This window comes from Rhinolophus sinicus, chromosome 5 (assembly GCF_057876585.1).
Source record: "Rhinolophus sinicus isolate RSI-liver-muscle chromosome 5, RSI-T2T, whole genome shotgun sequence".
NCBI classification, from domain to species: domain Eukaryota; kingdom Metazoa; phylum Chordata; class Mammalia; order Chiroptera; family Rhinolophidae; genus Rhinolophus; species Rhinolophus sinicus.
In genome coordinates, this window is record NC_142505.1 from 97,978,799 (window position 1) to 97,992,593 (window position 13,795).

The following is a 13,795-nucleotide window of genomic DNA, read 5'->3' on the forward strand; positions in this document are numbered from 1 at the left end:
AAAATGGTGAGGGAGCTCACCGAAGTTCAGACCTTACTCACCAGAAGCCTGACTTGGAGGCACCTCAGCTTTTCAGCTCCTCCTACCTAGTCAGAGCGAAAGTGCTGAAGGGACAGCTCCCAATGCTTTAGGGCATTTGAGTGCGCTATCCCAGGAAGAAAGCACCTAAGGTATCTCCTCTCTCTTACAAACACCCATTCACAAAATCCGAGAAAACAACTACAGTCATCCCTGATTCCTTGCAAATTTAGTTAGACTGATATTAAAACACACCCTCCTTCCTTAAGTGTATAATTATTCGTGGGTGGAGAGCCACCAGGGAGGGTAACAGAAGAGGGAAGAGGAAAAAAAAAAAAAAGTAGAAGACAATTTGATCCTGACTTCTAAAAATCTTTGTTCATTTTTTTCTCCTCCCTCTCTCCCATTTTCCAAATCTTGAGAATGATGGAGTTCGAGGGAAGGGAATGATTTCGGAAATGGAGATATGACTCTCAAACCTAGAAATGATCTGGATGATTTATTTCAAGTTAAATACTCCTGGTCCTAGGAACCCAGCAGAATTCCTATTTAAAAAGCCTGTGTTTTCTCCATCGTGACATAAACAGACAAATACTTGCCTCTAAAGGTTAAAAACTCGATTCCATTCGGAGTCCATTCTCACTGTCCTCTAAGCTACAGGCTAAGGCTGGGTGGAAAGCGCTCACAACCTGTGTGTGAAAAGTGCTAACGACTCTCTAAAACCCGGTGGCCACTTCCTTACTGGCCAGAACTCTCCCGTCATTCCTGATCATTCGTGACTCTGCAAGACGCAGGGACTCAGACATGTGTGTGGGAGTGCATGTGAGAGAGGCAGGAGGGAGGAGAGAGAGCACGCTCTCCACATGTGCAGCCCTGCATCTCCTCCTTTCAGAGCTTTCATTTATTCATATGCATGCAGTGGCTAAATATTTGATCAAAGGTGGAGCCATTATTCTGGTCAGTCTTGTTTTTAATGGGCACACCTTAAAACAGCGTGCTCATAAATTGAAAGTGTGAAAAAATTCTGAGCGTAGGTTCTAGGTCTCTAACCTTTTCTACCGTTCCCTCCCCCACTAGTACTACCCTCCAAAAAGGAAAGCTTGCAGCAGATTGTACAAGGATTTGAGTCTGCAGCTAGAGAGAAGGGGATTAGGGCCAGAGCGGTGCAAGTTAAATTGTGCTGCATATAAAAAATGGGCGGATTGGTCTCCAGATCCAGAGGCTGGTACCACCTTCCTTTCTAAAATAAAATCTCTCTGGCATGAAGTCACCGCCTATTTCACATCCGGTTTGCCCTGGGACGTATTACTACTGTCTTGGTAAAGAGAAATCTTTTGTTGTATAGCTGCAGATTGGATATTGGGAAGCAAATTTGGGTGTGAAATCTTCAGCAAAGGAGCACGCAGAGTCCATGATGGCTCAGACCCAGTGAGTGAGAGGCAGAGCGAGGACGCCCCTCCGCTCCTGGCGCGCCTGGACTCGCGGACTCGCGCTGGCTCCAGTCTCGCTACGATTTTCTCTCGCAGACTTTTCCCGGGTCTTGAGCGATCCTGTGCCCAGAGGGGGCCCAAGGTAAGCGCGGCTTCTGACCGCAACACAAAGCCTTGAACGTGGCTTTTCATAGCTGGAGAGACAGGAATGCTATAGAAATGGGAAAGAGGGAACAGGACAAGAGCCTGATCCCACAGCAGGTAGAAACAACGAATGCTTTTCTTTCAGGCTGAAAACCGCAGCGATTTAGGAGCATTTTCCCCCTGCCTCTCTTTTCTTTCCCCCTTTCTTAGGCAGCTTTGAATTTATTCCGCGGGGTGGGTGGTGACCTGTTGTTTTGATCTCCCCCCCCCCCCCAAGAAGGAGCTGGGATGAGGTTGGGAGGGGCGATGGTGGGCATCGTCTAAAGTTAAGAACGCTGGGACAGAAAACCTGTCTCAATGTTCCATTCTAAGGAAGGCACTCTCATGCTGGCTGCAAAAATGCCTTTTTTCTTCTTTCCAGTGGACAATGCTGAAATGCCCTCTGGTGTAGGGGTCTCTCCTATGCTAAACATGAAAAACTCCACTTACAATTTGATATGGGTTACATGGGACATGGGTATTTACAGTGTGTGCATTTGGTGGGGGGAGGTTGAAGGTGGAAAGGGCTAAGTAGGCACCTTAGCGTTTCTTTTAAACTATTATGTTTGTATTTGCAAGAAACTTTCTTACTCAACAACTCAAGTGTCATGAGAGGTTTGTTTTTCTCTTTTTTAAATGTCAGAAGACAGAAAGCTGTGGTACCTTGCCTTGGGGTTTTGTTTTGCTTTTTTTTACCCCTTCAGGAATTACCTTTTTCAAATACATTTCAAAATAGATATATAACCAGGGTAAGAGAAGTTGTTTTTCCTTCATAGCAGACATCAAAGATTAATAATAAAAGGTTGAATTATAATTGTGCAGTTTAGAGGCAGTATTTTAATATAACATTTATCTAATATTTCTTGTCATATGCAACTTATCTGTCAGAACCAGACATTAAATTAAGTAAAAACTATGAAGCTCACAGTTCTTATCTCTAGATCTAGACCATTTCATTCTAAACACATTAATTATGTTTCATTGCCTACATGCCCATTTGTAATGGTTTTTTACTGATATAAATGATCCCAGAGAGTGTGGAAAGCATTTGTGTAAATGTATTTAAAGGCATAGCACATTAAACTATAGAGTGCTTAATGAAAATATGCTATAAAAGACTTGCTATCCATGAATCACTGAGCCTCCTGAGAAGTACAGATTCAGGAAAGTGCTAAGAAATACCTTGAACATTTCTCATATTATGACTGGAATGAATTTTAGCACATTAAAAAAGTGTTACCATGTCTGTTGTTTAACCAAGTGGTGCACTGGATTTTGAAAACTGACTTCACAAATAAGATTATAATTTTTAAAATTTCCCTAAGCTTTCCACACTCCTCCATTTCCCTAGCATCCCGGTACCAAGTCTAAATTCAGCAATCAGATGGTGATTGATTATACTTTACCAAAGAGGGGGGGGAAAAGAGTCCCTTATGCATGCAAAGCAAGGCACTCTAGCTTCTATCTGTTTGGAATGAAACATTTTGTAGCAGCAACCTGGCAGAATTCAAGAGAGCTTAAAAGATATGTGTGGGCATGTCTGTGCGTGTTGATGTGAGTGTTGGTATGTGTGTGTGAGAGAGATGAGCACATGGCTTGACTATAAAGTGTGTCCTTTAGCCTCACAGAAACATTAGTGAGCATATTTAACAAGGCAATCACAGGCAGCAAATACAAGCACGACTTCGACATTCAACAGTGTGTTTCCTTTTTTAAAAAAAAAAAATAAGTACACTTGCTTCTGAAATCAAGGTACATCCAGAATGCAAAGATGAATTCAGTCATCAAGGCTATTAACCTACCCAACTCCAGCCCCTAAACAGGCTGGCTCTGTTACAGACACCGGCTTAGAAATTTTAATGCACAGTTCAGTTGAGGAAACTCAAATCAGAAAGGTCAAATTTTTCAGACAATAAAAAAAACAAGAGAGGAATGCAAACTATATTGGAAGTATAAAGCCTAGAGAAAAAAACAACTCGGTTTTCATGTTGAGCAATACTGTCACTTGAAAGCATTGCAACTTGTATTCTTTTACAGGAGAAATTAAGACACTGGTATATTTCTGAATGGAAAAATGGAAGGGAAAGTGGAGAATCGATGGTCCAGGTTTCCATTGCTTCCAATGAGGTGTCATATCCCAGTGAGGTCATTTCCTGACTTCAAAGCATTCATCTGAACTGCCTCAGTCAGCCCTAGTGGTTAGAACCTGATGTTTCCTACACGAGGCATTGATCTCCACTTGTTCTACTTTTCAGCTGCACAAGCCCGCGATGAAGAGAAGCCTGGGTCTCTCTGACTATCTTTGGGCCTGGACCCTCCTTCTGAGCACACTGACTGGAAGAAGGTGGGAAACTTTCTTTTAAATCTGCATGAGAATTTCTGTAACTTTTCATTTATTCTTTTAGGGGGAAGAAAATTGCCGTTGGATGAATTCATGACTAAGGGAATTCAAAAAACTTAACTGCAATAAAATTCCAGCTAAGAGTAACGAAGAGCAGTATGAAAAAATCATCATTTTATTTGTGTTAGTTAGAATACACTTAGCACGCTTTTGTTGAGGGATATATTAATGTTTAATGTATCAACATTTAAGTCTTAAACTGAACTTTTCACTGTTCAGTTGTAACTGAACAAAACCTGCGGTTTCCTAATTCATAGAAAAGTTACCCAATTTGTGTCTGCATACTATGTGAGTCGCTTTTTCAACAAGAACAATTTTAGCCAATTGTAAAAATCACAGAGTAACTTGTGACTATAAGGAAGTTAAAAGTTTAAAATAATATTTGTAATTGGAAAGTTATTAAGTCTCTAAAATGCCTGTACATATTATGTTTTGAAAACATTATTTATATAACCAGTAGAGGAAAAAATAGGCCAGAGAAATATTTAAGAATATTATGTAAAATTGAACTTCTATATTTAAGTATAACAACTATGGAAACAAGTTATAAGAGGAATTTAATAGTATACTTAACTGTATTCAAAATATTTGCTAATGATCCAATCAAGCATATAAACATATTAGAGTAGCAACAATATAAATGACCAAATATTTCAGATTCTTCTTTATCTGTCTGTATATTTCTTGTGTAGCCTGCTCCTGTGGCCCATAAGAAAGTCTTACACATAATGTAAAAACCTAAGATTCATCAAAATATAATGGAAAGCGAACCCTTATGAGTTAAGGCAGAGAGATGGAATAGTCTGGGAAGATACAAATTTAAGAGGATTTTTTTTAATTGAAAAGTTGTCTGTTTTTATTTTTTGCTATTGTGTGTGGTAAATAATGACTGTCAGATGAACAGGAAATGCTTTATTGCCAGATACTTTTAATCTGAGGAGTTAAATGTTTTTTACTGTTTTAGAAAAATTATATGAAGTGTTACTATTGTAATGACCTGTAGATGGAGTTAGTGCACAGTGTTTTATTATATACTGGTTCATATGGAATCAAAATCAGGTACTGTAACTGACATTTCTCTTCAAATTATATATTTAATTTAGGAAACATTACATTGGCATGGGTGTTTAACAGCAAATAAAAAAATTTTATCCTAGGGCTATTCTCTGACAATTATAATTGGGCATAGTAAATTAGAAGTAAAGATGAAGAATAACCTAATTAGAAAATCACATTAAAAAAATTACCATTACAATTGGGATAGCAGAGTGGTTTTCTGGGAGAGGGGAAATATCTCTTGGAACTTGTATTCTAATGCAAACAATTGGTGAAAACAAAATTTATAAGATAAAACCAGGGGGAAAAAAAGCATTTCCTGAATTTGACATAAGCTGTAAAAACAAAGGGAATGCAGGCAAGTATAACAGGTAACTGTATATTCTAAGAATCATATTAACAATCTAATTGTGCTCTGTCATGTCACCCCATCTCATCCTCTCCCCCTTTTTATTATATTGCTTTCTTCCTTAAACTACTCCATCAGGCCTTCCTCATAACTTAAGGTGTGCTAACATTTCTTTTTCCGTCTTTATCAAGATGACCTTCCGATATCCTTGAAAGATGCATGTATGGCAGTTGGTTTTGTGACAGACTTTTTATAAATAACTGCATTCATAAAACTGTTTTTTCTTTACTGCTGTCAACTACTAACGAGACATCCTAGAAGACACAAAGCTCATTGAAAATTTGATTTCAAAAACTACTAAGATGTTTCATTTTGCCGAAGGAAAGTAAACCCTCAATCTGCATGATATTGATGTTTAATTTAGGAGAACGAAAAATTGTTTCATATAGTTACAGTTCATATATTTAATATCATGAATAGTTTTTAGTTATAATAATTTTATTAACTAAAAATTTATCAGGAAAAAAATGACCATTACATGTTGCTGATATAAAATAAGTTACCTAAACAGAAGTATTTGTTTTTTAAATGATATTTGGGTTATATTTCTTGCTCCTGTCAAATTAGTGAAGCTTGGTTTCAAATGTTACTCTTTTTCTAGATTGATCAGTAATATAAACATGCAAGAGTGAAGCCAAAGCATATAAAATAGAAAGTATAAAGTGGTATTTGGTGCAGTTTCTTAGTTTACACTCTACATTCATTATTTTTACTCAAGGTCAGAGCTATCATTGAAATAAATCAGTGAGTGTGATCCATCCTAAAATAGAAAACTCTTCTCTCACGGGATTTTGGAGGTGTCATCCTAATCATTATATAAAATATGATTCAAGGAGCATAGATAATAATGCGATTGATGTAAGAAATACACACTATTTGAAGTGTAGTCACTGTGTGGTTGAAACTCAAAGACTAGTAATGGTAAGGAGTGAAAACTGTACCTTTAACTAGAAAGATAAGTAGAAATAAACTAGATAACTAGAAATAAAGTTTTAGACTAAAATGTGAAGAAAACTGGGTTCTAATTCAAGCTCTGCTCACAAATAGATGCATTTTCATAAAGAAAACACTAATCCTGTACTACAGTTTAATAAACCATAAGTTAAGGACATTGAATCATATCTTTTTCAAGGTATGTTTTACTTCGAAGACCAGAAATGACAAAAATTGCATTAATTAGAGGTTTGAATAGACAAATTATAAAAATAGATTCATAAACCTTAAGGTGAATGGAAATTGCACACTGATGTAAAAATATAACTATCCTAAAAATCAAGTTTTATCTACTTTTTTCATCTTAATATCTTGAAAGAACATCAAAAAAGCAAAACACAGATTTATATGCATATGAAATGGTAAAGGAAGGGATGTTGGTAGATGAAATCTTAGGCTTCTGCTACATGTTAAATTAAATGAAAATAAAACTATTAATTACTTTGGTAGCACCAAAGTATATATATATTTTTTTTTTTGTAGAAGTTTCCCGGATTCTTTTTTTTTTTTTTACAGTATGCATTACTGTTCTTGCTTTCCCCCCAAATAAAAAGCAAAACAGAAAACATGCATTATAGCATTGTGTACATGCTGAGAATTACAAATGTAAAGAGACAAACCTCATTTCCTGTAATTTTCCTTCCATAGTTAGAAATATTAGAATAAAGAGCTTATCACGTGTGAGAACAAATATGAGAAAATGTTCAGAATTAAAATACGACTTTTTTTGTTTTTTACTTAACCAGAAGGAATTTTCAAATTAAGATTTAAAGAAAGGAAGGAGGGGGAATCTGGGGAAGGCTTTATTTGGGAAAAAAAGGTTTTAGTAGAAATGTGTAATACAGTTTTCGCCTCCCTTTATGCTTTTTCAGCGATGGACAACCCTCATTACAAGACGAACTTAAAGACAATACAACTGTCTTCACCAGGATTTTGGACCGACTCCTGGACGGTTATGACAATCGCCTAAGACCGGGATTGGGAGGTCAGTCACATTATTATTTTTATTTTAGAGAACAATATTAAACCCTTATTATGAAAGCCTGGCTTTCCTTCTGAATAAATGGTAAAGTAATAAGAAGAGCAGCATTTATTTTAATGACTAATCCTATTTTTAATAGATTCCTCAATGCTAATTCTATTTACCATGGTAGTTACGTGAACATACCCATATGTAGTAAAAGATGGATACCAACTTCTCATAATGACATGAAAGATATGTTACTTTAACTTGACAGAGAAAACATGGGGTGATATCCTTCTTTCCAGAGCAAAGACTGCATCTACTTCATTCTGCAATACTATGTCAGCCTTAAATTCAAGTAGACTATCCCTGAATCTATTGCTCTAAACATTTATTTCAAAATACTACTTACTGATCCACTATGATGCATTAGATTACCACCACCTCTAAGATAAATGGTAAATGAGTTAGATTTTTTTAAACCATGCATTTGTACTTAAACCCTTATTTTCTGCAGTAAAAATGTATTTTTTCTTTGTATTGGTATAGTTAATTGGTTATACTAATAAATTTTAATGATAGCCAATTAAAATAAAGGGCTTATACTAATAAATTTTTACTTAAGAAGAAGATAGCACTTAATACAATATTTATAACGATAAGAGTAAATAGTGTTAGACATTACATACTTACTTGAATAACTCTTGAATAAGATAATCAACCTAACTTATTTAGTTAAACAAAGACTAATGAGGCCAAAACAAAATACTGTCCTCAGAGTAAATCAAGTGAATGAAGGAAATAAATTATCGTTCAAAGTCACACAGGAAACCAAGGTCAGAATCTAGGATTCCCAACTGTAGCTTACGCTGCACCTTCTCCAAAGCATTTGTAGAAACTATTTAATAATAATATTTAAACTACAATTAAATGGCAGTATTAAGTTATCTCTTCTTCATTTAGACAGCAAAGATACGCAAATAATAAGAAGTTTAAGAATTCAAATTTTGCTTTGAAAACTGAATGGTAGCATAGGTTTAGAGTTAATTTATTATCATTATTTTTTAAATACATAGGGTAGCGTAATCACGTGATGGGGACCATAGATCTCTTTTGAGGCTGCTAAACGCCATTAGTGTCTCAGAGGTTTAAGGGGAACTGCTTTGTCCAAGACACGACACAAATACCTGTCAAAGATCTTGCCAGGTGCCCTTTCTTATCAATTATAAATATTCATTCTAGGACATGCTATATAAATTCCTTCAGGTTTTTATTCCACCTAGTTTTTCCTTTACTACCTTCTTAGGAAAAGACTTTAGGAACAAAACGTATTGGTCACAAAATGGAATGCATAATTGAGTATGTGATGTATTAATTTTATGTCAGTGTGTATCTAAAAATCTGAATTGGCTTCAGAAAAACTGTTCTTGAGTCATAAAATCTGAAATAAATGCGAAAGACTGCAAGTATGGGAGGAGTGCAGGAAAAGAAGACCCAGTCAGGACACTGATATCACTTCTAAAAAGCAAGACTTTCTAAAGTACTAAGGGGCATGCATCTGATTTCTTATTCTCCTTCCTACTCTACATCAATCCTTACAAAATCAGCAGAATTTTACAACACACCTAGAAAAACTTGTCCTTATTCTAGTTTAAGAATTCCCATGTAATGGTTAACATGTGAATATGAGTGTCTGCGGTAAGCTCTGTGCATAGTTATCAGTTTTTTAAAGAATTTTACACACACACACACACACACCTTTAATGATCAGTGGTGTGGCTGTTCTTTGGAGTACTGGTAAACAAGGTCATGGCTGCTCACTTACACCTAATTATATATAATAACTCTTTAATAAATATATATAAATCAAATTTAGTGTAAGCAGGAAGCATTTTACCTACCTCTCATCTATACACCTAGGTCTTGGGAGAGCCACAGATATTAAGGATGTATATATATATAGACTAAGAATGGATTGAAAAGCTGATTTTCAAGACTTGAGGTAATGGTAGATTTATTAACAGAAATAACTATATTAATTCATAATGTAACATTGCTATTTTAGTAGAATTTACTTTTATTATCTATTGAATCCCCCCAAATAATAACAGGCATGTATTTGAAGAACAGAGATAGTCGGCTAAATACAGTCAAGGTATATTCTTTTTAATTGAAATGGATAAAATATGCTATAGTAATGGAAATTCAAGGATCGGGGAAAATTGAAAATAATGAATGTGCTTTAATCTTTGCTAAAGATGATTTTTCTGATATTTATGATTCCTGGAAACAGTGATTTTGAGGATATAATAGACATTAAAACAACTTAAAAAGTAGCTCAAACATTTTCCTCTCTTTCTATTGTATGTATCCTGTGAATTACTGTAATTCAATCTGATGAATATGACATTTACAAAAAGCTTCAATACTAACTAACTTAATTTTTACTATTTTTTTGGAATGCATTTTTTAGCCTTAAGGGATATAATGGTATTCACTTATTACATATATCTCCAGTCATTAACATTTTAAGTACATTTTGAGAATATCTATCTTTTGACAACTACATCTTAAAATATTAAACATAGTTTTTAGATTTCTAAAAAACATAACTAGCTACAGAATTAGAGAAAAACGTTAACACCATTATTTCTGGGTTCTATAAATTGAAATGAACTAATATGTATTTCTCTGTAGAATTATTTAATTTCATTTCTTTACCACAGATTTCTCATAAGTATGACATGCATTCCAGTAGATCCCCATTGCAAAAATGTACCCTTTATTTATTTTTTTAACATGATTCACTTGCTTTCAGATGAAAAGAGCATGTAGAAGAAATACTTGAAAGATTATCATTAGTTTATCAGGAGTAAAAGTTTCCTCTTAGTAGGCTTATGATCACAGCTGGGATAACCTACTCTTGCAAGAGACAGGGACCCACTCTCTTCTTTATTATGACAAAAGTCTGCTTTTTTAAAAATAACAACATTGTGCAGAAGGCAGGGATATTTTGTTCCAAATGTCCTCAGAAAATACAAAAATGTGATAAGCTGAGACTTGAGACTAATGTAAGAAATTCTTGTATGTGCAAATTCATCATGACCTCTTTTTCAGAAACACATACTGCATCAGAAGGTTTAGCATTAATCTCTGGAGACATACACCTTGGGTCCAATAACTAGGAAACAAAATATATAACTTGGTTCATACAGATGATAGAAATCAGTTTGCAGATTATAACACTATTTAAAAGGCTACCTTTTCACAGCCAAGAGCAATCCTGAGAAAATGAAAATAAAAGGATAATATTTTTAAAAAAAAGATATCCTGGATTTTTTCTTTCTTTTCTTTTTTCATTTTATTTATTTATTCATTGAGATACAGAAGATCAAAAGGAATAGAACGTGTGGAATTCTAATGATTTAATATACTCTATTCAGGAATGCAAAGAGAAAAATAAGTTGACTGTATTCATATTTTAAAGTACAAAGTTAATGAAGAAATCTTTAAATAGAATTGAATTGATATAATCAGTAGCCAGAAAATCAAAATCAAAATTCTCAGTAGTTGTAGAATTCATTCTCATTTAAAATCTCTTTCTTTGAGGGCTAGGTGGAGAGGGCTACTTCTTTCTTGTAGCCAGGGGCTGAAGAATGTTTTTGAAAGGCTCTTCTTGTAAAGCACATATAGAAGTATAGAAGAAGAAAATGATTGGGGAAAGGAAGAAGGTAAAAGCCAGAAAGAATGACAAGAAAGAAAACGTCAGAGCAACTGGTAAAGGAGAGGGATCCGTGTTACGAGGATGGTAGGCTCAGGTGCTCAATGAATCAAGATTCCTCTTTTCATTTACAATCAGGAACAAACCAAAAACTTTCTGAGAAAATTCATTTCCCAAGGTTTCTCCTTATTGACTTTGAATATAATAAAATAAAGAAACATGAATTTTCTCCATCTTCCTGAAAAATGAAATGATACTCCCTTGCAAAGGCACCCATCTGGTTGTAGTTCAGCCACCATCACAGGGGCTTGCCCTGCACTCTGGGAGAGGGAGAAAAACAACTCAAACAGATCCAACATTTTATTCTGAAGGAAGATGTCGGGTTTTTAATGACAAGTAATGCCCTTCCAGTGACATTGTTCCCTTCCTGTTTGCCCCATCACACATGCAGCCTACTCTTTATTGATGATATGACAAAATCCCAGGGTGAGCCAGGGTGATGTCAGACAGTTCATCGTCTGAGACATGCCACCTAGCTGAGAGTTTACCATCTTCACAGGTTCATTCTCACGCGTCTAGCTGATAAAAGACCTTTTCTTCTAGAAACAATTTTATTTCACTCCTTGAAAAACACATTAGGGTGAAACCATTTTGAAATGGAGCTCAACCAGGATAGTGCCAAAGGTGTGAGATTTTGGTTAAGCCACATTAAACAAAATACAGAACTTGGCACCCTCTCTCTCCCTGCTAATGGTATTTCCTGAAATTGTTAAAATTTCTAAATAATGTCTTAAGTTTAATGTCAATAAATAATATGTAGGATGATGAATACCTCTCAAAGATTTTATCATCAAACCATATAGATAAAGAAAGCAAAGGAAAATAGATTAATGTGTATTTATCATGTGACAAACCCAGATGGGTGGGAGGAAAAGTAGATAAGCAAATAGGTAGGTAGGAATGAATACAGGTAAAAGAATGGCCTTGATTCATCCCTACTAGACCCTTAACAGATATTTAGTTAATATTTTCTTCTTTTTCCTGTAAGTATTATAGATTTGGGGGCTTTTGTTTGTTTTTAGATTTTACTTAATTGACGGTATCAGTTAGATAAGTATCTGTAACTGGAATGTAACCAGGGTTTCTCTCCAAGTATTTTACCAGTAGTATATTTAACACACAATCTATGCTTCAAAGCCGATTTTGCCCTTATTTTCATAATTTTCCAAATTTTGGATTTTTTATGCCTTTTAGATTTTCTTTAGCCCAATTATTGCAAAAGATATCAGCTTTAAGATATACACATCTCTAACTAAGTAAGGTAACGGGGTTGCATATGTACGCATCTGGCAAGGTGGTGTGGGCTCCCTGGGAATTAGCTTAGGATCTTGGTTTTTGTTTCTTTACATCAACATAATAAATGAAGGTGGAAAACTAAGTGCTGGGGGGGATGGAGGGGGGAATGGGGGGAGTGAACTAAATGTTGTGAAATTCTGTGCAACTTTTAAAGTTTAAGTAACTAGGGGATAGGCAAAGCAGTACAGTTTAATCTTTTTTAAAAATTCAGTTTGGTCTAGCTCAAGATTCTAAGAAATATGGTACTCATGTGAACTTTTATTATTATTCTTTGTATGTTGTGTGACACTGAGATTAGAGGCAACTGTTTTATTCATGTTCAACTAAAGTTAAAACACACATTTTACACTAAAAAGCTAGAATTTCAAAAATTTAGAGGATAAGCTATTTCTGTCACAATGCAATAGCTTTCAACAAAATAAAAGTGTCTAACTTACTGACAATATCCAGAATGTTAAAAAGGTTAGATTTATCCAATATTTGTTGTTGTTGTTAACATATTTACTTTTCCAGATAATGGCTTTTATTATTATCTTTTGAAATCCTACTGTGGAAACCTTCGTTTTGAATTGGCTGTAGTTTTTATCTGGCATTTTTAATGCAAGGTGTGTAGCAGATGCTCAGACTTAGGCATAATGCAATCCATTTCCACAGAAATACTATATCTAGACATTCTATAATTCAGTTGAATTTCAGTGAAAAAGCAGTTACCAAAAACCCAAGAGGAATTGTTAAAATGAACAGACAGTACCTTTTAACCTTTACTGGCTGAGATCGCCAGTCAGCTCATGAAGCCAGCTCATCTAATGAATCCAACCAAACGCCCAAAGGAATGTTCCAGCATGTTTAGAAACTTTCTACTCTTATCTATTCCTGGTGTATATAAATCATCTATCTATTCAATGACAAGAATTTCCTAAGATAAAATATAGCCACTGAGATGATGCTCATGTTATAAAGGACAAATGTGTAGTAAACAGCTCCAGATGACTTTTTAGTGCAGCTACTTTTAACCTTTCATTAGTTCCCACTTCTCATCTTGATTCTGGAACCAATGTTGAATTATTTTTTAAGTGTTTTCTATACATGATTCCTTTGTTCATGTAAAATCTGAAGTCTTTATTTGAAAAATAATGTAGTGCTTTTGAGATGAAAATCTCATTGTTAATAATCATGGACTCTGCCATTTTGGAAAATTTAAGAGGACACAAAGTGGATGCCACATCCCTCTAAGACTGTCCTATTATTATTCTCACATAACTAA

The 13,795-nt window shown here is 34.9% G+C and overlaps 1 protein-coding gene across 1 annotated transcript in view; it reads left to right on the forward strand.

The window, feature by feature from the left end:
* Positions 1 to 842: 842 nt before the first annotated feature.
* Positions 843 to 13,795, forward strand: part of GABRA1 (gamma-aminobutyric acid type A receptor subunit alpha1) — a 53,173-nt gene continuing 40,220 nt past the window's right edge. The window contains exons 1-3 of the mRNA XM_019740787.3: positions 843 to 1,590; positions 3,887 to 3,975; positions 7,363 to 7,475. Coding sequence (XP_019596346.1) covers positions 3,902 to 3,975; positions 7,363 to 7,475 — 187 coding nt within the window. The 5' untranslated portion in view covers positions 843 to 1,590; positions 3,887 to 3,901. The remainder of the gene's footprint in view (positions 1,591 to 3,886; positions 3,976 to 7,362; positions 7,476 to 13,795) is intronic.